This window comes from Rhinichthys klamathensis, unplaced genomic scaffold (assembly GCF_029890125.1).
Source record: "Rhinichthys klamathensis goyatoka isolate OS25496 unplaced genomic scaffold, OSU_Roscu_1.1 h1tg000372l_1, whole genome shotgun sequence".
NCBI lineage: Eukaryota > Metazoa > Chordata > Actinopteri > Cypriniformes > Leuciscidae > Rhinichthys > Rhinichthys klamathensis.
In genome coordinates this window covers 1111049-1138809 of record NW_026606879.1, presented here as the reverse complement: position 1 = coordinate 1138809, position 27761 = coordinate 1111049, and the positions used below count along the sequence as shown (strand labels likewise).

The 27761-nt window shown below is 37.0% G+C and overlaps 1 protein-coding gene across 4 annotated transcripts in view; it reads left to right on the top strand.

The window, feature by feature from the left end:
• agap1 (ArfGAP with GTPase domain, ankyrin repeat and PH domain 1) overlaps positions 1–27761 on the top strand; it is a 201606-nt gene that overhangs the window by 148100 nt on the left and 25745 nt on the right. For all 4 annotated transcript variants that reach the window (XM_056233560.1, XM_056233559.1, XM_056233558.1 and 1 more), the window contains one exon: positions 16236–16397. In XM_056233560.1, the coding sequence (XP_056089535.1) occupies positions 16236–16397 (162 nt within the window). The remainder of the gene's footprint in view (positions 1–16235; positions 16398–27761) is intronic.

The following is a 27761-nucleotide window of genomic DNA, read 5'->3' as shown; positions in this document are numbered from 1 at the left end:
CAGTCGTGTATACACACACTACCAGTCAAAAGTTTGGGATCGGTACGATTTGTAATGTTTTTAAAAAGTCTCTTCTGCTCACCAAGGGTGCATTTATTTGATAAAAAAAATAAAATAAAATAAAAACGTGATATTGTTAAATATTATGACAATTTAGACAGCATCTTTACTCCAGTCTTTAGTGTCACATGATCCTTCAGAAATCATTCTAATATGTGGATTTGATGCTCAAAAAAACATTCATTCATTATTATCAATTTTGAAAACAGTTGTGTACAATTTTTTTTTCAGGATTATTTGAAGAATAGAAAGTTCAAAAGAACAGCATTTATTTGAAATAGAATCTTTTGTAACATTATACATGTTTTTACTGTAACTTTTGATCAATTTAATTCATCCTTGATGAATAAAAGTATTGATTTCTTTTATTTCATTCCCCCAAAAAATAAAATAAAAATTCTTACTGACCCCAAACTTTTGAACGGTAGTGTTTAATGTTACAAAAGCTTTCTATTTCCAATAAATGCTGTTTTCAGATAAATGCTTTTGAACTTTCTTTTCATCAAAGAATCCTGAAATAAAAACTGTTTTCAACATTGATAATAATGAGAAATGTTTCTTGAGCATCAAATCATCATATTAGAATGATTTCTGAAGAATCATGTGACACTGAAGACTGGAGTAATGATGCTGAAAATTCAGCTTTGATCACAGGAGTAAATTACACTTTACTATATATTCACATTGAAAACAGCTGTTTTAAATTGTAATAACATTTCTCAATATTACTGTTTTTTTTTTCATCAAATAAATTCAGCCTGAGTGAGCAGAAGAGACTTATTTTAAAAACATTACAAATCGTACCGATCCAAAACTTTTGACTGGTGGTGTGTATATATAAGGGCTGTCAAAAAATAACGTGATATAAATGATGTGAAATTAACGCACCCGCCCCAGACCTACGTAGGTCATCTTACGTTTTATATAGTTGATTGGCAGTGTTGTGTGTAACGCGTTACAAAGTAGTAGTTCCTTTTTCAATTCGGCGCAACGTTATTTTTCCCAGGGACTTTTGCACATCCATCTTACTCACGCCGTTCACTTTTCATAATCAACATTGATGGGAAAAAAATAGCATTATAATATTTTAACAAATATGAAACTAAATGCGCTTATTTAATGGCTACAACACAGGCCTACAGACTCTCTATTTGTACAAATTGCTGCACATTCATTTAATTCTGAATTTTGCACACATAAGTTGAAAGTTATTTGTTTACATGCATAGTAAAACATATCTGCAACATTTATCAAGTTATCAACATTTATCACGGTTAATTGTGCGTGCATTTATTAATCATTATGATTAGGGGTGCTCCGATCAGGATTTTTGGGGCCGATCACCGATCGCCGATTACTGGAAGCTGTATCACCCGATACCGATCACCGATTACAGGGTCTATTTGAAGACTTCTTTTTATCATGTAGCATTACTTATTAAACTATATTTAACAACAATGTACATTAAGTATTACATTTAAGAGAAGACAATGCATAATGAATTGACACCTGTGTATTTATTTGCAAGCAACATGTATTAACATAGCAGCTTGGTTATTCGGAGCAGCTTAGGGCTTGACATACAACTTTCCTGTAGAATATAAAATAAAATAAATAAATAAAAGACAGAACATCTGAGTCTTTAAATTTAGCTTTAGACTACTTTAAACTAAAAACAGCCACAAAAAAGGCTATAGCCAAAATAATGTTTTGAGTCAGTCAGCCATCAGTTTTTCTAACAGTTTTTTTTTTTTTTTTTTTTTTTTTTTTTTTTTTTTGTGTAATAACGTGGAGCAATCTTAAACTTAATCATAATCTTGAGTAACAATTGTAAGTGTGGGGGTCTGCTTGACACAGTTTAGCCCTTCGTTGATTGTATTCTTTAAGGTCTTGATTGTATTTCTTAAAGTCTATTTATTGTGTGTAGTGGGTTGTGTGTAGCTGCCAGCTGGCTGTCTATGTTTACGTTTATGCTGACTCAACGAGCTCTGCTACAAAAATTCCTATGTAACTGTATAGCTGTACTGGTACAAATGGCAAATAAAACTTTAAACCTTTAAACCTAAACCTAATACACTTAAAGGACCACAGGTAGTAAAGTGCACAGCAACAACAAAAAAACTAACAACTTCCATATCTGTATCTATAACTTTGCTTTTTTCTGGGATGCTTAGTCAGATTTTGTGAGAGGAAGAGAGAGGTAGAGAAACCTTTTTTTTGTGTGTGTCTGTGTGTGTGTGTGAAGAACCCTTGCAAAATTATTTTAAACAGATTAAGAAAGCCCCCACTACTGGTCACATTTATGGTTAGATTGATTTTTTTTTTTAGATCCAGTGAAGTCTGTCCCACAATGTACCTAATATAAATAAATAAAACCTCTTCAGTTAACTAGCAGATCATTCATTTAGTTCGCTATTAAATAAGAAGTCTAGCGCTAAAATGTGTTTTTGAACTCAAGCTGCGCGCTCGTTGCCGCGGCGATCAGTTGCATGGATACAGTGCTCCTCGCGCAGGCTTCACTCGGACGCGCGCTTCAATCTATCGCCGTTGCGGACTCTATTTATTCCGGTGTAATCAGAAAATAAAACACAAACGTATCCTTGCTTGATATAACTTTAACCGCTGATGAACATATTCAGTTTTGATGAGAGAAAAAAATATGTACGAGTGATTTGACGGACACACGGGGAGGGGGGGTTGGATACATTTTTGTCATTGGTTGTTGCGTTAAATCTTACCCAGATACAATAGTGCTATTTTCTGATTGGCTATTGTGTAGCTCGACGAACAACACCAGAGGAAACGCGCTTGATTCATGCCGGTTCCACAGTGAGAGCGGCGCGGCCAGAGTTTTGGCCACTGCGGCATATTAAATATATTACAAATAGTTTTTCAGCGTGAGAAATACAATGTGTGGCGGGAGAGCGTGACAAAAGACCGAAATGAGTGACTGTCACGCTCAATGCTTGACACTTGAGAGCCCTGTTGTAGAATTGCCAGACCGGTGAAGCCATTTTTACCAGGGCGTAAAAAAATTGTCTCGCGAGTTTTCTGGATCGGCCTTTATAGAGACCGCCGATCACACATCCCAAAGCAATTATCGGCCGATCATGATCGGCGACCGATCAATCGGAGCACCCTTAATTATGATACTAAAATCATAATAAAGTAGGCTATACTATGTACAAAAAATCAGATGAGCCCAGAATATGAACGCAACGTGTTTAATTACACCTTAAGCATTTTCCTCCCATAGAAAACCATTATAAGAACGCTTAATTTGGCTTAATGCAAAATAGAATATCCCCATATTATGTCGAAATAACAAGATAAGTTTTCTTTTTTCTTCTTCACCATGCGGTTTATGACTTCCATAGAATACAGCCTGAATATATTTGCTTCCAGAAATAATTTTTGGCGGTGCTAACAGGGTGTTTTGGTCTTTCTTGGGGGCTTTCTTTCTAGCCCCTCCCTAGCGCCGCCCATGCATGTGCCTATCTGTTAACGGGCATTTCTTCATAAATATTCAACATTTTGTTAAATGCATTATGCATTTATGGCATTATATATGGCATTATGCATTGTAGAACTTTATGTAGGCCTACACATTTAGGAACAGATATTGGGTTCTGCCCAGTGAAGCAACATAAAAGTAACGTAAAAGTAACGAGTAACGTAAAAAGTTACTTTCCATATGGGGTAACTAAGTAAAGTTTTTACTTTTTAAAAACTACTTTACTTCTTACTTTTTTTAAGAAGTAACGAGTAACAAGTTACACTACTTTTTGAAAGTAACTTCCGCCGCAACAGTGTGGTGATGAACATGAAGCAGGGCAACAGCTCACTGCATGATGGAGCCTATAGAATGCAGTTAAAATGTCCCTAAAATTCAAGATATTGGGGCAAAAATGCCCCTGTATGAGTTTTTGGCTCATATTTATATCATAAGTTAAGCAAAATCACAAGTGCTTTTTTTTTTCTTCTGAATAGCACATGTGCAAATGTGACATTGATTTACAACAGTCCAATAAATAAGTTAATATTGTGGTATCTTTTAAACATAATATTGTCTGTTTTACCTAAACGTTGTTGGATTTTGAAGGCGAACACACACCTGGTGTTTCCTTTCTAATTGGATTTGCATATTGAGCGAATCAATCGGGTGAACCAATGATTCAATGGCCTATTCATAAAGAGAGCCATTTACTTCATTCATTCGATTCGTTCAAACGGCTGATTCATTCAGGAATTAATTACTCAATTACTTACTCATTTAGACATTTACTGCCAATTTTTTTGTTTCGTTTTTTTGCATATCCGAACTGTGACTAATTTCTGGCGTACTGCCAGCGCTTGACATTAACTTTTTTGCTCACTAGCCAATGTGGCTAGTGGTTTTCCAAAATGACTAGCCACGCAGCATTTTTACTAGCCACAGTTTTGTTGTTGTACGTTTTATATGATTAAAATTGACAATGGGGCTGAAAACGTGCTAAAATGAACTAATATTATCATTAGCTCTGATAAGGTTGTTAAGCTCCTTTTTTGATAACATGTTGTCTAAGATACACACATAAAATAGCTTCTTATTGTATATAATAAAAGTGCTGCATTGTTTGTTTGTTTTTTGTTTTACAGCAGTAAATACTGCAATACAGAGTAGAACAATTATCTGCATTAGAAACAACGAGCAAAGAATAAATAATAATTTTAAAGAAAAAATCCACAATTAAGGCACCAGGATTACAACTTTATATAGGCTATATAGGACTATATAGGACTTTGGATTGTTTGTTTTGCATCAGCTTTTCCTCAGAGCTCTGACTTAATAATTATCATCATGAAGCTCTGAGTAACTGGAGATATGTCCACCTGAAACAAGTATAGGCCTACAGGTCTTTATTTTCCAGATTATTCCCACAAGCGCATCTCCTGCTTTCTTTCATGGCATGATTAATTTTATTAAAACATAGAATTAACTCTGGAAAGATAGTTGTGATATGACGTGACATAAGGGCAGCCCTGCTAGTAGTTAGGCCTACACCGTGGCCCTTAATCATGAAGATGATTTTTGCTTTAATACCGGCCATGCACACTCACGAACTGACTGAACGCTGTGTTGATGTGTGTGTGTATGCGACCAGTCGCGTGTGATGATCGTTCGTTTGGCGCGCGCACCCTCGCGCAGCGGCACTGCAGGAGAGCGTGAGACACGCCGGTGGTCTGGATTCTCCTGCTATTAAAAAAAGATCGCTATATCATCACATTAAGTTGATAATTAAGGGCAGACTAAAACAGCCCAGTTCGTCGCACAGTCCGCGAGTTTAATCTCCGCGTGTCTTCTTGTTTGCAGTGTTGTCGTTCAAGAGGATTCACGAATGGACCAATGAGCAAACACTAAACTATGTGCAGGTGGTACTCATGGGAGTGGTAGTGGCATAGTGTCAAATTGCAATTCGTTTGTTATGTCAGATGTCCTTTGACAAGACTACAAATCTTCAACACGCCAAAGTGGCTAGTGAGAGTGACTGTGTTACCCGCCACGGGTGAAATGCACCCGCATTTGGCGGGTTGGCGGGTGTTAATGTCAAGCCCTGCGTACTGCATTTAACATTTTCTTTAATAATGGCCATTAATGATAAAATAATCTAAAGTAAGCAATTCAGAACTTGGACTGTGTATTGGCAACAAAGGCAAAAATACGATATGTATCCCAATGCAGAGGCCACAATAAAATATATACCACGATACGGGTCTACACTAAATTTTTACCTTAGCAGAATTTAGTTTAACAGCTGTTTATTAAACACTGCATACTGTAAGGCCATTGCTAACTAATTTGCTAACACAAATTAACACACTCTCTACATTTACGAAAGAAGAAGAGCTACGTTATCTTTCTCAGCAAGGAGTTAGTAACATCACTGTTTTTGAATCAGTTAAACTCACTGCTTCACTGTTAATAGAGAAACGCGGCACAGACTGAGGTAATTCATACAAGCACAATCTTTCTCTCTCTCTCAGGCCCGTAAATGAACACAGACTTGATGTATTACACTTTTTTCTGTGAATAGAATATCAAACAAGATCGCTTAACTGCCAGCTTACCGGTGTTTTCAGAAATCTAATTTACATGAGCAGGCAGACCATATTTACTTCCAAATAGTAATTAATCCACACTGAACAGAATTCAAATCCATAGTCTAGTAACTCCTTAAAAGTATGGATTCAGTCAGACATGGTAAGTAGAACGTACTGTTTGTATACCTGTCACTTTGTGTGGAATAATTGCGAAAAAAATTGCTTTATAGTGCATTGTCAACATTTTCAGAGTTCAGCATTCTGCTTGCAGCAAAAATAGGTTTAACGGCGAAAAACACTTGATCTCAATTCTTCTGGTACGCAGCACTACATAAAGATATGTGCTGTGGGATACAGTCTGTACTGAAATGTGAAATAAAAAAAATCCTCATTCTGAAAATTCTATTTTCACGAAGTGATCCCTTTAAGGGGTTTGTATAATACTTTCATAATTAATAATAATTTATTTCTGTGACAAAATGGTCATAGTTTTCAAAAGAACAAAACCGACAATATAAATATCCACTATAGTATGAACAAAAATGAAATGGAGCATGTTTACATTTATTAAAAGCAAGCAAGAAAAAAAAATACAAATGTTAGCATGCATTGATAAATAAGCCTCTTTCACATTACTAACAGCATATCTATTAGCCCTCTCTGTGCATATCACCATGTGTATCAGTGACTTCAGCAGTGGAGTTAGTGATTATCACTGCTTCAGTGATATTCAGGAGGGTTGTTCGGACACTGCGGCGCTCCGGAGGGCTCTGTTGTGAGGTTGTGTGAGTGCTCGTATCCTTCCCCCCAGGAATCTCTTAAAAATAACCTTTCTGCTGGCTTAATGATGTGTCTGTCCACGGCCTGACTGGATCAGATCTGATGGCTGGATGACGGTAGTGCCGGACGCTGACTGCTTGTCACCTCTTGCCCCCAGGAGCTGGCGGGAATGAGATCTTGTCTTTCTCCTGAGAGAAACGGAGAGAGATAAGTGGTAGCAAAGCAATTAACTGACGTTCCTTGCACTGCACTGAGAGGGAGAGACTGTTGACTAACCTTTAACCTTTTGTTTAGTCTCTTGTTTTTGTTTAGCCTGGAAGCTTAATTTATTTATTTTCTTAACTATTATTATTTCCTGCTTTTAGATTATTCTGATATTTTGTTATTGTCCACACATCAAACAGAATATTAAACAGATATATTTTCAAAGAGTCCATTTCTGGTGGTCTATAAGCTTGCTTATTCATTTCCCACAATGTAGTTCATGGAACTAAACAGAGACTTAAAGTATAAATTTACTTTTGTGACCGCCCGTCCGGGCGGTCACAAAAAAATTGGGCTGCGAAAATTGGGCTGCATGCGGTGTCCGCGGGACCAAAACATCACGCAGATGGCCAAAGTTTACTTTGGGCCTGACCTTGACCTGACCTTTTAAGCCTAACCTTGAGCTGAGACTCAAACGTGGGTTGCCTTGTGCACAGCTATGACATATGACACAGTGCTGCCCACAAGGCTATTGCTGCTACATAACCGCTTATATTTATCAGTTCTTTAGGGTTTTTTTGTCGTATATTTCCCACAGTTTTCTGCTCGTTCTAAATCAGATATATATAAAGTAGCACAGTAAAGACAACATTGAAATAAATGCATTAGTAAGAGAGCAATTGCATGTGAATTCATTCTACCTGGCAGCGTCTCTCTACTAATAGTGAAGCTGTGGGTTTTAGTTGCTAAAAAATATATGCTAGTAGAACTTTTTAGTTTCTAAGCTGTTTTATGGATAGAAACAAAGGATTGCAGAAATGTATTGTCAACACTGTTCTATTTATTTGTGTGTGCGTGATCTGCACGTGATGTGCTAGCTACTTTGTGCGTTACAATGCAGCAGCGCACTAGCTTAACTTGCGCGTACAATAAGCTGTTTAAAACGTGCATTCACCCGATCGATTTTGAGTGTCCAGATGGTATAATCAAGCATATCATGTGGTGCGCTCTTGGAATATGCATTTATTTGTCATTTTAACTGTTAGAAACAAAGCGTAAATGTGAACTTCAAAGATTTCTTATCCTGTTGCGCCCCTCTATAGTCTGTAGACTAGTCTGTGCAACCCCTAGTACACACATGTAATGTACAGTAATGTCCGTTTCATTTATACTTGAACCCGGAGGGCGCCACAGGGGAAATCTGTGTTCGTGGTGATCATCCCTGTATGCCTGTCACTTAGACATAAATTTTTTTTTTTGTCAAATTGGACAGATAGTGAAACTAAAGTGCTTCTCTTCATCCAGGTGGATAAAGAAAACAGTACAGCTTTTTAAATATATATTTTTTTTAAATCATAGCTTTATCGGAATGGTCCGAAATTTGGTGACTTTGTTGGTACTTGGTATATGAACACCCATAAAAATTGGGGACAGGATTTGAATAGTCTAAGTGGTTTTAAAAAAAAATAGTCACACTCAGGACCTTCTGGTCCAAATGGACCCGCATAAGAAATGAATGGGAAATTGGCAAAAATGTGAAAATACAGAGTTTTTTTGTGCGTACAATCTACAAATCAGCCACGATCCAGAAAAAAAGCACACAACAGTGAAGGGGTGAATCTATAAAACATCAAGAGTGCAAAACAGACACATCCACACAGACACACAAACACACTTTTATACACATACGCACTAATAAATTCAGATTACATATGGGTTTTGAATTTTTAAAATGCTCAGTTTGTCCACCAGATGGCATCCATCTCATTTCAAAAATTGCTTTCATGAGGCCTAGGCTTGACTTTAAAATGAAATACAGCTTTAAAAAAAAAAAAAAAAAAATTCTATTATATTCAATGGGGAAAAAATGGGTCATAATTATTGCATTAATATGAATTATAAATAATTTTTATTTTTGAAATTATCTCAAAACACCAAAAAAGAAAAGAAAAAATATTATAAAAAACAAGTAAAAAAATTTTTTTTTTTAAATAAATATTAATCCCACCCTTCCGGCCCATTTGGACCCGAAGGTCCTGAGTGTGACTCTAAAATGAAGGACCCCAGAGGGTTAAGGTCATTTTTGATGATTGACATCACAGAGTTTATTTTCGTACTGATGTGTAAATGCTATCTTATCAGTAAAAAGACGGAAAGCTTTCTTGTGTGAACAGCACATTTGTGCATTTTACTGTAATGTACTGGGATTACTGTTTGAAAGACGCTAATCTTTACCTTAGGGTGTTTATATCAAACCTATGGAAGCTTGTTTCCGCCACAGAATAAAAGATTTTAAAAGATAATTGCGACTTTTTATCTCACAATTGTGGGTTTACATCTCGCAATTCTGAGAAAGTCAGAATTGCGTGATATAAAGTCGCAATTGCATGTTATAAAGTCAGAATTGCAAGATATAGGCTAAACTATAAAAAATAACTCGCAATTCTGACATTTTCTCAGAATTGTGAGGGATAAATGCACAATTGCGAGTTATAAAGTCCAATTCTAAAGAGAAAAAGACTGACTGTATATCTCACAATTCTGACTTTATAACACGAAATTGTGACTTTATATCATGCAATTCTGACATAAAAAGTCAGAATTGTGAGGTGTAAACTCGAAATTTTGAGGAAAAAAAGAGTAAAAGATTTACTTTATTTTTTTATTCTGTGCCGGAAACAAGCTTCCATAACCTGCAAACTCAATCCCTTTGTACAAAGCACAACTGTGTTGTATTCAGGGGTTACATATATTTGCTGTTCCATAAGTGCCACATACTGTCAGTGAGTGAAGCTGCATTTTTATTTGGCTGGTAGATCGAAAAGAAGCTAATGCATTCAAAAAATCTGAACAATTAGGATAAGATCATTTTATTTTTTTTAAAATGGTCTTTGTCAAAACCGGTTTCATTTAAACTGTAAAGTTGTTTAAATTGTCATTTTATGCTTTATATGTTACCATAGACATTGCTCTACCCCACCCATATGGTAATAGTTTTATTTGTGCAGGTCTTAAAGAGGTCTTACAATGCCTTACATTTTTGCAGATGCCTGCAGACACTTGTGCTTTTTATGCACAATAAACTGAACCAAGCTGTTTTGACCTGAGATCATTTAGATATACAGATGCCTTTAAAGTGTAATTGTAAGACAGGGTCAAAGTTGAAAAGAGTTGACACTCGGCTGTGTGCTGTCTGAATGAGTTGGACCTCATCAGAGCAGACTCGTTCTGACTGGACATGGCTGCCATTTGAGGAACTCAGCCTCAGTAATGAGCTCTTTTATTCCAGAAGAAACAAAGCCAAGTCCGTTTAAAGGAGATAAGATCCCCCTCCAGTGATCGTTCTCTCTGTGTCTTTTTGTCCCACTCCACGTTGTCTTGAGGGCATGGGAAAGGCAGTGACATCCCTGTCTCTTTACCTGGAGCATCCTTTGCCCCAAGCAGACAGTTGTGCACAAAAATACCCCCTCTGTCCCTCCCTCCGTGGCTATTCCTGAGCCTCCCGCTCTCTCGCTTAAGCAGCAGAAGTAATGAGTGTCTCTTTGATTAGATCTGCTGTGTTTAGGTGCTCTGGGGTACATGCTTTTGGTCCGACTTGCCTTAAGATAAATGCCTGGCTGTCCTGATGTCACGTCACCCAACTTGTTGAGTTATGCACCCGTGTTTCTTTTCTCCATAGGGATGTCCCTTCTCTTATCTGTTCCCTTTGACTGCCCTAAATGTTTTCTTGCTCTCTCTCACTCCTGGTTTACCCCTTTACTTTTATTTCTAGTTCTTTAGGGCTCTTTTGACTTGGCCCAGTAAGCAACCATGTAGAAACCACCAAGATTGAGCTAGTAATGGCCTAGCAACAACCAAGAAAATGGATGTGGCAAGTGTCTAAATTTTTTTTTTGTTGCCTTCACATTGTTCTGAAAAACGTATTTACGATTTTCAACATGTTTACGCTACCGTATAAAAGTTTGAGCTTGGTAAGATTTTTAAAAAATGTTTTGAAGTCACTTTTGCTCACCAAGGATGCATTTATTTGATTAAGAATACAGTTTAACCGTAATATTGTGAAATATTACCATTTTAAATTACTTTTTTAAATTCTAATTAATTTCTATGATGGCAAAGCTTGAAATTTCATCATCATTACTCCAGTCTTCAGTGTCACATGATCCTTCAGAAATCATTCTAATATGCTGATTTGGTGCTGAAGAAAAATTTCTTATCATCAATGTTGAAAATAATTGTGCTGCTTTAATATTTTATATTTGTTTGAGATTCTTTTAAGGACGTGTATTTGCATCCTCCTTTATCGTGTAGATTTTTCCATTTGGCTTTAACCTCCCATACTGCACAGCATACAACAATAAATTGATAATTGATAAATAAATGATGGTCCTACACCAGAAACACAAACTATCTATTATGCTTTGGAATTGTTTTTGACCAAATACATCATAAAATCACAGATGAGTAACAAATGTCAAGCTACACTTCTCAATTTATGAGATTTTTACTATGTTTTTGCTCAAAACCCACTTCAAACCATCATCGAATGCTTGTAATAACTAACGCTTATGATCTAAAGTTCTTTTTGACCATATAATGGACAGACATGTATTAGTTGTAGTGTTTTATAATGGACTGAATGTTCCGGTACACATACTTACCATTTCTCATGTAAACATATTTTATGGTTATAAAAATAGCCTGAACCGCATGACAAACACAAACAGAACATATAACTTGGAAATCAGCGCTCTGTACGCTGTTTCAAGCTCATCATATTGCATAATTCAAGGGGAAATTAATAGAAATGATATACTGTATAAAGAACATGTGATAATAAATCTGTTCTCAGACACCAGTGATAACAAGAACTCAACATCCATTCTCTTCTCTCTTAAAGAACAACTTTCTTGTGTGTTTACACTGGTTTTCAAAACAGCACCACCAATCTGGACCAGCGGCTCCGGGCATGTGATCTCAAAGTCCCCTTGTAGTCAATCATTTTATCCCTTAAAACTCATCTATGATCACTAAAATGACATTTAAATGTTGTTTCCTTAAAAAATAAAAATAAATCGCTTAAAATTGCTTGAATGTAACTCTACACCCTTGCCTCGTTTAGTGTACGCGGTTCTATGAATATGCAAATTAACCCCACCTCAACTCACTCACACCAGCTCAGAGATTCACTCGTTGACGTGATTGGTTACAAGGTAGTTTGTGATGTCAGAATTCACCAGCGATTTCAAACTGGGTTTTTGAGACGGTCTTTGGTTCACTGTAGTTTTAGGGAGAAAATAGTCTGCAATGGTGTTGACTGTGAATGAACACTGAATTTGCACATGGTTTGTCTTAACCCTCTGGGGTCCGAGGTGTTTTTGGGGTCCTTGAGATGTTTTGACATACTCTGACATTTGTGCTTTTTTCAGTTGCTTATAAACGTATTACTGGCAAAGGTGTAATTACACTCTATTTAGCACAAACAGGGCTACCATAATATGTTATCAACATGTATGTACATGTTTGTATTCTTGAGAGAATATTGTTTATGCGTGGTTATTGAAAAAACTAAAACTTAAAGTTTCTGAAATAAGGCCACAAAACACATACTAAATATCTGTCCACAAGACTTTTGACTAATGGATGTGCTCGCCTAGAGTTTTTTCTTCAAAATGATCTGAAAATCATCCTGCCTTATCATTCACATAAAACAATAGATTGGTTTAAATTTAAAAATGACACTTTTTGTTTGGAAAGGCAATATGCGCAGGGGTGTGACCTGCTGTGATTCACACCTGAGAAGACAATGGGCCCGCATAATGAGCGCATAATGGCGCTGCATACTAATGACATATTTTATCATACATATTTCACAGTTGCGGATTAATTAGTTTGAATATAGCCTACAATCGAACAAACACTATAATAACATCTTAGCAAACAAGCTTATTTGATGTGGCAGTATTTTACAGTAAAAACGACATCTTGTCTTTCATATGTAACATATCGTTTTTATGATTAGGACATATAAATGTTAATTTGCAGTTTAATACGTTGCTTATACAAAAATATTTTATTTCAACATATTTCAGTCGATTTTTACTCATCTCAGTATTGGAATATAGTTAGGTAAAAGCTGTTCATTCATTCACACACAAAAACGCGATTCAAACAGTCTTTTTGTTTACAGACACTATTCCATATCGCGATTAGCACGCACAAAGCACTTGAAAATAAAGAATGTACCTATTTCCTCGGCTGGATCCGTTGCTCCTCCAAATGAAACTACCTGTAGCCAACTTCTGAGGTAATTTTTTCCAGGATTATTATTAAGATAGTATTATTCCTCACAGCGTCGTAAATATGAGTCTCTTTTGGTGGGTTATCCAGCTGATGTGGGCGTGGATCGCCTCAGAGCATTTGTGTTTGAATAGAGCGCGCGCTCCGTGGGCGTGGTCAAATTAACTTTAATGAGCTGAGACGAGAACGACTATCATCTCTCTCTTTTCGTACAGATTACATAAAATGAGAAAATTTGTTTTTTATATAAATTACTTCATTTAAAAGAAGATAATTCAGCCTTCATGCCTGTGTGCCTGTATACTTGTTTGACTGAGTATTTGCAGAGTTACAGTTAATTTTTCGGACGCGTTTCAGAATGGACTTCACTGACAGAGAGAACGCAGAACGCGCATCATGTTTATTTTTCTTTATTAGGCGAAAAGCACAACACTTTGTTTTTATTATGAGGTTCCACAAAAAAAATACAAACTTAACAGGATCGAATGATGTACAACACTTATATGTAAGATCAAAATCAACAGAGTAATTTGAGTCTCTTTTGCACTGATAAGGAAAAAAGTGAGCTGGTATCGCCGGCGAGACCGCCGACCCCAGAGGGTTAAAGCACATTAAAAACACCACATATACATATAAACAACATTTTAAAAGCTTGATTTTCACCACAGGGGGACTTTAAGCTCAAATCTAATTGAATGGCCAGTTTCATCTAGGGTGACAGAGAAAAAAAAATCGATTCAATTGAATGAGCCTGGAGTGAATAGCTCCATAGGGATCTATTTTTTCAATACAAGAGCGACATCGCGTTGTACATTCGCGTCGCGCAATCGTGATCAGTGCAAAAGGCCCAAAAATACAGTAATTTTTGAATACATGCGAGTGTATGAAATTTAATCAATTATTTTCAAAAAAGTTTTTAAATATATTTAAGGTATAAAAAAAACATATAAATTAGTGTTTTTTTTCATTATGATATTAGAGACATTTTACCTCTAATGAGACATTAGAGCCTTTAGAGACATTTTACACAAAAAAAAAATCTAAATGGATTCAGAAATGAAAAACACACTTATCATAGATGGTGTTTTAATATCTCTGCATAAATAATAGAAAATGAGTTCCATGTCATTGATCCTAAAAACACTATATCGCAATGACCTGGCAGCCACCCAGGTTTACTTACTAGTTTGTCGTTCCACATAAAAGATGACAGACATTTAGCCTTTGCCTTGAAGTGAATTTTTCCATGATAATGTATGTGGTGTTTTGGTGTGTTGCCTCTTCACTCCTCTAAAATAACATCTAGAAGCAAACTGTCTGTTACTGAGTGTCTGCTAGAATTATACCAGACTAATAAATGACCTTTGAGAAAGCACTGAGCTTGAAAAGAAAAGGATGGAGAATATGAGGAAGAGGAAAAAGGTGTATTTGACGTTGAAGTGTGTGTGTGTGTGAGAGAGAGAGAGAGGGCTGGACAAAAGGGGCTGTTAGAACGAGGTGGTTAATTGTTCACTTTGGGATGGCATCTTGTCAGCAGAGATAAGTTGTCACGTTTTCCACTTGAGCTGAGACTAAACGATTGTAAAATAAGTTACGGCCGTCCTTGGGGCTGTGTGCTGATGCAGGGCGCTGGGAGCATGCTCAGTGCCAGCCTGAACACCCCCCTGGCCCCTCCCCACATCAGCTCTTTCACTCGGCCTGAAATTGATGTGAACTGAATGTTATTTTATTCTGCCGCTAGTCACAGCTGTCAGTGCCGCTTATGAAAAGTGAAGCAGCCTCTCTGATAGCCTGAGCTGCAGGATCCAGCCAAACGCCAGTCAGAACTGGCCTCACGAACACGGGTGCTCGATCATTTAAACCAGAGTAGACACCACGGAATGTTCTACACTCTAAAAAAGGGTCTGTGAAAATAGGGCCCAATGTACGGTTAATTTGAAGGAATTTTCACAGGTGCTTTTTCTGTATTTTGAATGACGCATTGCATTGTGTTTTAGGTTTAACCCTCTGCGGTCTTAGGTGTTTGTTTTTTTGGACCCTGGAGGTGTTTTGACTATTGTGCTCGTTTCAGTTACTTATACCATTTTCTTGGCTATAGTCTGATTTGTAAACTTAACAGAAATTTTTTTTCTATAGTTATATAAATAACTATAGAATAATATAATTCTATAGAAATATAAGTATTTCTAAGTTTTTCTATAGATTGTTCTTACAGTGCGTACATGTGTGGCAGAGTTGCATTCTGAATAAAATAGAGATCACGATTCTGAATAGACATCTAAACAAAATAACAGGTAATTTACTTGAGGTTCTGACAAATGTTAACTGCTGCAGTCTATTTAAAATATTTAATTTGAATTATTTAAAAGAAAAATCTGTTTAAATGAATGATTCAATGACTCACTCAAAGACTTTACTTGTTTAATTTCTGGATAAATTAGCGTTTTTTAATGAATCTTTTGAATGAACGATTCAATGACAAATGCATTTTTTTCACCTTCTGGTGTAACAAATTTACTCTGTTTTGATCACTACTGTAGACATCATTGTTTATATCCAAACTATAAACTTTTATCCCAGTAATCTGTGATCATTTGAGTTATTGTAACAGAAATTTTGATACTGTGTGTGGTTTAAAAAATGTTTCATACCATGACAACTGCTCTCTGGGTCAGCGGCAGCGCCAACGCAGATTTAAATGTTCTGCTGTTATTGTACTTGTCAAAGTACTCTTTTAACGATGAATCGTGCAGCTCTAGTGTGTGGTAAAATAGGGCTGAACGTCAGTCTCTCTCTCTCTGTGTGTGCAGATACCAGTATGGGAGATTCTGTGTGCTCCAGCCCTAGCATATCCAGTACCACCAGTCCAAAGATAGATCCGCCCCCATCGCCACACGCCAACCGCAAAAAACACAGGAGGAAGAAGAGTACCAGTAACTTCAAGGTGGACGGCTTCTCTGGAACTGCAGAAGGTACTTCCTGTCTCTGTCCCACACAGTCTGGTCTTTTGGTCTGCACATTCAGCTGTAAAGCACTGGTTCTTAAATGGTCTTTAAACATTCTCCTGTATATTTGGCTGAGCTTCTGCAGTGCCATTGATATTTTACAGGGGGGGTCAAATGAGGGTGAGTGTGCTTTGTGAGAAAACATTGCAAAAAGTCCACGCTGAAATATTTGGATTTTAAAAGCTATTTAAACCTGGAAACACATGGAAAATTGTCAGGTCAATAATCAAATTAGCATTGGCAGGATGCCAGAATTTCAGTAGTCAGTAACAGTACCTGTGAAATTTAATAAGCAATTAACACACACTATTTGACTATTTAGCTTTTTTAAGTATTTTAAAGTTAATCATTATAAATAAATATTAATTAATAATTCAAATAAACACATTAAATGCATGACATGCAGCCTTTTTGTTTAAGCATTGCTTGAAAACAAGTATAGACATGTGAAAAGTAATTGATAAAACCTTTGCAAGCAATCGTACGCAGTTATTGATGTTTTTCATTTTCTTACTGTAGAGGGTTATTAAAGCTGCTAAAACTATCCAGACAAGAACCGTAACCGTTATATTTATTTTATTTTATTATAAAACTATCAAGAAGTAACTCTCAAAGCTATTTTAATATAAAATTGTTGGTCCTCTGTCCTTTTGACATCACTAAGATAAATACAAGTAACTTTTTAATTTGTAAAATTGACCACATGAACTCCTATAAACAAACGGTCAGAAATCCAGCCCTTCTCTTTGAAGCATTTCTTAAATCACGCTGGATAACATCTTTAATTTTTACTAAACATGTTGAGATCATGCCATTTGAATACTGTCATAAAAGCAAAACGGGGACAAACCAAAAATTCTGAATTTCAAGTTAATTCATGTACTTTTTCATTCAAATACTGAGTAAATAATAACATTCACATGCGGACAATTTGTACCATATATAGATTCAGTACTTTTCATTAGAATCAAAGAAGCCTTCCCATATACCATCATGTATAAAAGCACATATGCTGCATACACTGCTGCTGTCGCACACACACAAACGCAAGTGAGCACACACTGTCATGCAGTGAAGTTGCAGTCGAACAGATGTTTCTGAGCAGCAGATGTGTAATATGTTTCCTGGCGTCAGTATGGATCAGGCAGCTGACAGGCCTGCGTGGAGCAAGAGAAATATGCTGAGTGATTATTACAATCTCACACAGACAAGCCGGTTAAACGCCGTCTGTCACTCACACACGCACAGACTCCACTCATCATCACTGCAGCCACCATTGTGACACAGTGGATATATATTTGTATTTATTTTGCTAGTGATTAAGTGATTTAATTAATATTTTATTTAACTACACTTACATTGTTGTTTGTACAAAACTTTGCTAGAGGCCTATAGGTTTACATGTGAATGTAATGTCCATGCAGATCTACAATTTACAAAATGATCTAACAAATTTTACCAAAAGTTACAGTAACACACTACCATTCAGCAGTTTGGGGTTAGTATGTTTTTTTCTAAAGAAATTAATACTTTTTATTCAGCAAGGATGCATTACATTGATTATAAATGACGGTAAAGATTTTTACATTGTTACAGAAAAAAATCTATTTTAATTCAATGCTGTTCAGTTGAAACTTTGTTTATCAAATAATCCACAAAAATGTTAATCAGCAACTGTTTTCAACATCAGTAGTAATAAGTGTTTGTTAAGCAGCATATTAGAATGTTTTCTGAAGGATCGTGTGACACTAAAGACTTTATTGGCTGCTGAAAATTCAGCTTTGCCATCACAGGAATAAATTACATTATAAAATGTATTAAAACAGAAAACAGTTTTTGTAAATCGTAATAATATTTCACAATAGTATTGTTTTTGATCAAATAAACAGCCTTGGTGTGTCAAACATCGTTTCAAACATAGCAGTGGTTAATTTCCAACTGGAAATCTACTGAAAATCTCATAAATTACTACACTGAAATATACCGAATATTAACAAACAAAATTTGCATCAAAAGTATCTAATGCAAAACTTTTGTTAACTTTTTAAAGAAGATTTAGATATTTAAATTAACCTAAAAAATCTAATAAAATTGCTAGATCACGATATATTTATGAATCTCATGATATGCCTTGTTACATTTTCAAAATCTTATTGTGAATGTTTGTCTACACTTAATGCGAATGAGTTCTCAGTTTACTGTAAGTAGTTTATAACCTCTTGTCAGGGTGAGAATTCAGTTCTGATGTGTTATAAGGTCATCTGTATATGTGTGTGTGAGAGACAGTGAGCATGTAGGAATGATGGATGAGTGTGTGTCAGCTCAGAGAGTGTGTGATTAATTAGACTGGGCTTGTGTGGGTGGCCACGGCCTCTTGAGAGCGGAGGATCAGTGCTTGTTTAAAATGTTCCCAATCAACCCTTATTGATCCTCTCCCAAAGGGGGCCAATATATTGTCAGTGAGGAAAGAGTGTGTGTGTGTGTGTCCATGTGTCATGTGCTACAGTATTTGCTTCAGAATTAAATGTAAACGTATATTTATGCATTCAGATGTTCTCAACTAGGGGTTGTGACCCATACATGGGCCAAAGGTCTGTTCAGATTGTGCACAGAACAGAAAAACAATGCTAGGTCCAAATAACAAAATGATACTTGTCTTCTATTTGTGCATAGGTAAAATGGCAAAATTAAATATGCATCAGACAGTATTTGAGTGCAAATTGTTGAAGCAATTAAAATTAGACATGCTAACATGAATAGGTTTCATGAAAGGTTTCAAACTATGTAAATAAAAGGAAACAAAACTGGCCAAAACTAATTACTATGATAATTTGCAGTGTGACCACAATGTGTTTTGTGCTGAATGAGTATATTATAATGTATATTTTTATTATTAAATAAATTATTAAATTGCATACTCTACCACTCAAAAGTTTGGGGTCTGTTGATTTTTTAAAAAAGAAACAAATGAATTCTATTCAGCAAAATGGATGAAGTCATTTACACTGTTAGAAAAATTTTCAAATAAAATCAACTTTCTATTAATCAAAGATTCACAGTTTCACAAAACTTCACAAAAGCATTGCATTATAAGTCAAATGTCCAACTGTTTTCAACATTGTTAATAATAATAAACGTTTCTTGAGCACCAAAATCAGCATATTAGAATGATTTGTGAAGGATCATGTGACACTGAAGACTAGAGTAATGGCTGCTGAAAATTCCCAGGAATAAATAAGTTTAAAAATATATTTAAAAAGATAACAAATATTTTAAGTTGTAATAATATTTCAAAATATTAATGCTTTGATCTTTTTCTTTTTTCTCTTGTTTTTACTGTATTGGGTTGCCATTTGATGGCCAATGTAAAACCAGTTGAGAACCACTGATCTGGTGCACCATGACTCTACCATGATCTTTAGCATTTGAGAGTTTTGAGAGGCCATCTGTTCCACTTATTAATTCTCTCTATGGTGCCACCATGTGGTCATGGTAGAGTGGAATCATGGGAAATGAGGCCCCTGATAATCCTTAGATTGTAGTAAGCATATACATGACCATTGTTCCAAGATTATTTTCAGTCTTTGATGATAAATCTCTGAACCTTATGTTTTATTTTGCAATTTATCCCATCTGGAGTTCTGTAAAACAAAAAAAAAAACATTTATATTATTGATCAATCCATTGATGATGAGTGATTATTATGATTGATACTTCACCGTCCAATGAAAATATTTTCTGTCTTCCTCTTCTGTGGTGGACCACATTTAAAATTTGCTAATTTAACATTCTGGAAGAGGATTCTGGATTTGTATGTGTTGCAACAAAGAGATTTTTCTTGTAGTTTCTGACCTGTAGGGGTCTTCTGTGAGAAATGGGGTTGCATTAATGTACCTCACTTACCCCCTCTTTATTTCTTGCCATCACTATCTTTCTTTCACTCTTTACCCATTCTCCCTCCCCCTTTCCTTTTTCCTAACCCTGGAGAGCCACTTTGTCTTGCCCTGATTCACGTTTTTTGAAAAGGTTGAACGTTGTCAGACGCCGCCCGGGCCTCTTCCCCAGCCCCCATTCGTCAGGCAGGCACTTAAGTGAAATATTATAAATAATCTACAGTATTGAAATCTTTTATCAGCTGTGTCACTTTCATTATTCAATAAGCGATTAGTAACAGTCTCCCAATTTAGCCATTAAGCACTTGTGCGTGGGGCCGGGGAGTGCTGTCACACCGCGGGCCTGCTGAGGGATAAGGCTGTCAGCTCCTCTGTTATTCATGAGCTCCACCAGCCAGGTACTGCGTCCATAGTGTTTTATATAACACACACTGTCACGGTCAGGTACTGCATTCAGTGTGTCTTATAGAACACTCACACACAAGCCGCTTTTCCATCACCCTTCAAATTGCACAAATTGAAATTTGAATTGAAAATACAGCCAATGGAAACAACGTCAATTTCGCAAAAAGTTTTTACGCTCGCATGCAGTGGTTTTTCAGGCAATTCGAAAAAGGAATATTTCGCAAAACTGCAATGGAAACCGTTTTTGCGGAGTTACAGGTCACCGGACGTAGATGGCGCGGTATGTTTGGACGGAGAACGAGACAGTGCTTTATTAAAATCCATAAAAGACAAAAGACTTATGGGAATACTGGATTCTAAACCACAAAGAAATGCCACAATCAAGACCTCGAAGCAGATATGAGGTAGCCTGGTCCTATACCAGACTCTGGTACATTTCATTTATACAGAGAGTCTGGCCACTCCCCATTGACAAGCCTTAACTTCCTTGAAGGCAGGTACTCTGTTGAAGTTTAAAACTATTGGATCTGCCTAGAGCCACTCTGGATCTGCCATAACCAATTGATAACGTTTGGTCGTGACCCTAACCCTGTGGGGTGAAGGGCCACAACATCATGGCCACCAACAAAACTCAGCAAAGATTGTTCTTGCTCCGGCTTTACCTTCTGGATATCCGGCAGTGTTGCCACAACGGACCGTATGGCTTCGCTCGCATCTTTCTCCGCCTCCATTACTGAACTACAACTCAAGCGCACGACCTCAACGTCATCGTTCTCAGCCACTCCCTCTGTTCGCTGCTTGGACCGGTAAACACTGGCCGGAGAAAACCCACGAATATATACCGCAAACCCAGACGACGTACTGAAGGAAAATGACAATTGAGCGGAAGTACCTAGGAGGGTAGCCTGGGTTTCCCCATACTGCCTTTGCGCAATTTTTATTCACGCTGCTAGGCAGTCTGGATACCATGGACCAAATTTTCACGTCAGCGAGGGGACCAATCACAGAACGGGGAAGGAGCAGTAAGACGATGACGACGTCTATGTGACACACCGAATCAGTTTGTTTATACCTATGGATCAAACATGGCAGCAGACGCGAAGTTGCCTTTCGATGCAGCCTTGGATATTGTTCTAAGTAGTTTAGAACGCAAATATATCTCTGACCCATCGTCTTCTTCCTCGTCTAATTTCTTTCGCTCTACATACGTCATCTGGTATAATTGAAACGATTGGCTATGAGCTACGTACAGGCGCATTTGATAGACATTCGTAGCACCCAATAAACGGCTCTGGGCATTCGTAAACCACGCCTCAAATACGAGAAAATGAACATCTGGTTCCCAGACCACGTCTCAATGTCAATGAGACGTCGTCTGACGTTAGCCAGGCTAGTAGGAGGGTGGAGCCAGGCTAGATATGAGGGAGAAACACCTCATACGTGGCCGCTCCCCGTGCTTTCCTTGCCATTAATGCTTGGATAACATGCCTACGTCTCCTTCGATTAAAAATAATGGCTGATGCAGTGGCTGGGATATATGTAAACCTACCAACATCCGTTGGCATTCTTTATGGAATGACTTATCGCGAGAGGAAAAAAATTACGTTTCAGTCACATAACATTGGTTAATGGAAACGCTTTCATTTCGCAATAGTTTTTTATCGACATTTAGAAAATATTGCAAAAAATTTGCGCACATCTATAATGGAAACACGACTACACTTACATGCACTCTGATGGCAAAGTGCTACTTGAACAGTGTGTTTGGCTAACATCTCATGTGACACAAAACCAGCTAAACACATGTTTGGTTCATTTTTCACTCCAAAATCAATCATATATTACTGAAAGATGAACCTTATTTTAGTTTGCATTGTGACATTATTTGCATGTTAAACACATTTTCCTTCTGAATTATCGTTATAATAATTTATTGAAAATATCTATTACTGTATTGCAAAAATGTTTCTGTTTAGATCACAGTCATTTTTGTTGCACTTTATGCTTAAAGTAATAGTTTAATACGATATATTAGTTTTGCATATAATGCAGTAAAAACAAAAAACAAAAATTATTTCATTATTTTCTCATCCTTTCTCATTCCAAACTGCATGACTGCCTTTCTTCTATGAAACAAAAACAAAAGAAGATATTTGCAATAATGTTCTGATCATTATCTTCCATACAATTACAATTAATGAGGCTTGGAGTTTAAAAAATGCAAAATCACCACAAAATAATCATACATTTTGTCTATATGATTCAAAAACTATATTCCATGTCTTAACTCGCTCAAAATCTTGACATCTGCTCTAACTCTCCTTGCAGAGCAAAGCAAAATTAGTTCGAGTCTTTTTAATGAATAAATTGACCTGGATTTTCAAACCCAGTCTGAATAATTTGTTCATGAAAATGGATTGATCCAGTTCTCAAGTTCAACACACTGCTGAAGTCTTCTGGTCGCAGCAGTCACCAGCTTACTGTATTGGAGAAAATAAATGTGAATAATGACTTGTATTTGTATAGAGAAATGTAATTGAAAAGAGTTTGTAAAAATTACTATAACGTGACTGTATACAGTGGATTCTTTTCTATGTTATAAAGACATCCTAAAGGTGTCTAAGTTCCTTCATCTTAAATGCTCGTTGTTTTAGAAATGTGTTTCTGAACACACAATCTCAAAAGGGCTGGTAGATTATCAGATGATGTCATAGGGTGTTTCTTTAATTTTAGCTCACCTGTTCTTCTTCTTTCTCCGAAACAAAGTCTTCTCACACACATTCCTCTTTCATCCCCCTACACACCCACACGAAGATCAATCCATCCCAGCATGCCGTGCATTTTTACACTCCTCGCATCCCCCCCACAGTGGTCCGCTGAAAGCTCACCACTCAAATGGCAAACTTACTGCACGGACGATCACAGTTTATCAATTACCGCTGAGCTGTAGGGCCCTAAGTGGCCCTTGTTAAGTAATTACTACGTTTGATGCGAGCAGGAGAATGCGAGAGCCTTTGAAACCGGATCAGGCAGACGGCGTGGGTTCTGCGCTGCACAGGGACAGCGGGAGGCTCATGAATGCCTTGATGGTCGCACAAAGAGAACGATACCTCAGGAAGGCGAGACGGTTTAAGAAACGGCCAGAAAGAGAAAGACATTCCAGAGGATGGCGGGGGCTCACAGGTGTCCTCAGCTGGAGTCGGTCTGGCACGTGGCCGTAACGTTTAATTAAAGCATTCTGCAGGTGAACGGCTCTGCGCTGTTACTCTCAGGAACAAAGTGAAGATGTTCTTATGGCTTCCTAATGGTATGGAAAAAAGGACCATTCACCATCTCAAACTGAAAGTTGCTGTCTGTGATCAACAAAAGCCATTTTGAAGTGTATTTAAGACCGGCAAATGAGATAGAGACATGTTAAGAGCAGACATTCATGGAATTTATGTTATTAGAAGGCGAAGAATGGTTTGCGTGGGGGACCAAGCGTGGCACGTAGACAATAAGATGGAGTCCATCTATCCTATACAGATTCTACAGAGTCTATTGTGTGGAAAATAGCTTGATACTGGGGACACGTTATTGTAGTTTTTGCTTCTGATGCTGTGCACATGGAAGGGACTGGATGGGGTAGTGTTTTTTTTTTTTTTTTCAGGATTACTGTTGTGTAAAAATGTCCCCTTTGGCCTAAGGGGAAAAGAGTGAGCCTGCACTGAGCCAAAGTGACTTCAGGTCAGTTGTCAGCACAGCTGGGAAATGAACAGTTATTTAAAGAGTCGAGACTAGACCTGTGTTAATACAGACAGTGAACAGAATTAAATGATTTAAATGCATTTTGCATAGTGCAGTGATTTTAGTGTAATTTGTTTTCTTTAAGGGTGTTTCTTCTATGGACACACTTATGTCCCATGGGTTGAATTTTATTTATGAAAAATATCAGATTTCAGCTTTTTCATTGTTATATGAAAGTCACAATAAACTTTTTTTATTTTTTTTTATCATGCCTTCATCTTTTTTTAAATGCTTTTACTTCTTAAATGCTTTTACAAGATTTTTGTCTTGCCCTTGTCATAGATCCAAATTTTCAATCTTAAAATGAAAAATCATAATCAAATAATTACATTTAAACAAAGATTGAAATAAAAAAAAATTCAAACATTGTCACACAGTCATGGCTTAATTTCCACCACACTGAACTTGTTTATTAAAATGAAGTCAACTTTACCAAGAAGATGACTTTGTCAGTAAAAATACTTAAAACTTGAGATGAAATATGAACAAAAAAGTAAATATCACATGTGAATCAAATATTTTTAGAAATATTTCCAAACAGGCTATACTTTTGACCATTTTTTTTTTTTTTTTTTTTTTTTTTTTACACAACCATTGTTTCTGTGACCAGAAACACAATACATAATTTGGTGTGGTGGAATTGCTCAGTGGTGGGACATTAAGAAGAATTTAAAAAGAATGTATTTGTATTCTTTTGGACATTGAGTGGAGAAATTAAACACGGGACCAAAAGTGCCATACTTGACGAAACACCCTTTATTCCACTGTTATGAAATGCATAGATTTATCTTTATTTTTCATTGCATGATAACACAACCTGTTTTGTCTTGCAGTTTTCCACTCAAGCGGTGCATTATTTTGCATTTTTTTAACTAATGCAATGTGTTTTCAAACCTGCTTCATACCCAATGACTTCATTAGCTAACTAAAAATGTCTATATCATTCTCATTTAAAGGAATATTTGCACTTTTGCCTGCTGACTGCAGTTCATCCTTTGTTTTCAATCCTGATGTTCTCTGTGAATTGTATTTCATTGCTTTGACACTTCCTGTTTATTTCCCAAATATCTTTTTGGCTGTTCTACTTTCTCCACTCCTATCATTTGCTTTTTCGTCTTTTTTTTCTTTCTCTCCGCTTATTCCTGTGCCTGCCGTCGGATGCAGCCAAAGTACGTAGGGCATGGAAACTAAATCGCGTCAGTAGTCTTCGCAACATTTACAGCTTTGCCTCCAACGTTGAAGGTAACTAGCTCCAGAAAACAGAGCGAGGGGGAACTCAGTGTGCCCCTGTTTTTTAGACAAACCCTTCACACATACCCTGTGATTATGCTTTATCCTTCAGTCCTCCCCGATGTACTGTTAACCCCTGAAACACTCCCTGCACGGCACTTACGGTTCTTAGAGCATGTAACGATTGTAAAGGTATGCTTTGCTTCCGTGATCGTGTTTGTATGTGTTAAAGTGTCGTGTTTGAGTTTTAATTATTTAGTGATGGTAAATTGGATGATGTAATTTGGTGATATTGAACACATTGTGGGAGGGCACATATGTTTTGGCTCCTCCTCTTTGCACACCCCCTTTCCCACGACTCCACCCCTCCTCTGCTTTATTTATTTGTTCACATTTTTCCCTGGATGTGAATAACTCCTGTAATATTTGCCAGGTTATTAATGCTGGATGCTTGAAAGGAGAGGGGATAATATGGGAATTAATGACCTGTGTCACAAAGCAATACTGTGTGCTTTGACATTTCGCTCGGTTAATTTGTGTTTCCAAGCATTCAACTCTTCCACTGTACCCCCAAGCACTGCCGTGTGGAGGTAACACCCCCACCCTATCCTGCCTCATTTCTGTGCATGCTGCATCTTTTTCTCTCCGAGTTGATTGTGTGCCGTTTGTTGGTAAAGGTTGCCTGTGTCAGAGTTCACAAATTTCCTTGCCTGTGCAATATGCCTGAACATCAAACCACAAGAATAGAAAAGCGCAGAAATGATTGGATACTTTCGGTCTAAATTGCACAGAAAGTAATTATCGTCATATTAGTAGCTTGTGGATTATGGAGATCAGCACCAGGCACCAGATGAATGATAGCTGCCCCATTTTAAAGTTTAAGGGCGAAATAGAGGGGAGGGGTGGCTGCCTGATGCCCTGTCATCGCAGTTTTTGTATTACACAATTGTTTTCTTATTAATTGTGTGCTAAGGGGAGGAGGCGGAGCCAATCTTCATATTTGCCTCTGAATATCATCTTTCTGCATTGTTGCTTTTCATAATTGTCAAATACCGCCCTCTCCCCAACAGCACTGCAATTTAATAAGGGTGAGAACATTGCTGCTGACCCCGGAGGGCCCGGTGCCTTTGAAGGGTGGGTCCAATCTAGGCTGGGATGCTCCAGTGATCCCACCAACCCCCAAACCTTGCAAATTTTAATAAAAAAAAAACACTTAAAATGAATAAATAATAGGCCCAGACTCCCCAGCCACTTTTTGTTGATGTTTTAAGTTTGACTTTTGCTGCAAATGAGCAAATCATCTAATGTAGGCTCGTTCTTTTGATCCAGAACAGGAAAGATCTCTTTCCTTCCCTTTTCTGAGTTTGGAGAGTGGAGAGGTTTAAGCATTCCGTCTACCAAGCATGTCTTTCTGTAAGGGAGGAATTTGGGGATTTAAACACAAGGCTCTTTTACAGCAGTGAGGGTGGCTCATGGCCCTGCGGGACCTTTAATATGACTTGTATGATAGGAGTTCAATTAGGCCTGTGATTGACTGAAGGAGAGGAAATGGTGCGACTGCACAGATTTCCCGCTGATTAAACTTGTGAAATGGCCTCACAGGGAGATGATTCGAAAAGCTGTTTCAGAACATAGTGTAGCTGGAAGAGAACCCTCATAGACATATTGGTTTGAATGCTTATTTATGGAAAGAAGAACAAATAAGCTGTGAATACAATTGATAGGTGTTTTAAACTTGCATTCGGCAAAATAACTGATTCACAGAGCCAGACTATCAGCATAAATAAAGTCTGGTCCACATTACAGCTTATTCTGGCAAAAACTGCCCCTTTATCTCATTCCAAACCTGTACAACTGAAAAGTTACAAAAATGTTCTCACAAAAAAAAAAAAAAGTTGTCTAAACAAAGTCTGATGTAAAACTTCTATTATATGTGCAAAAACAATTAAAACAGTCAATTTTTTTTTTACATTTTTTTTTTTGTTCCACAAAAGAAGGTCCTACAGGATTGGAATGG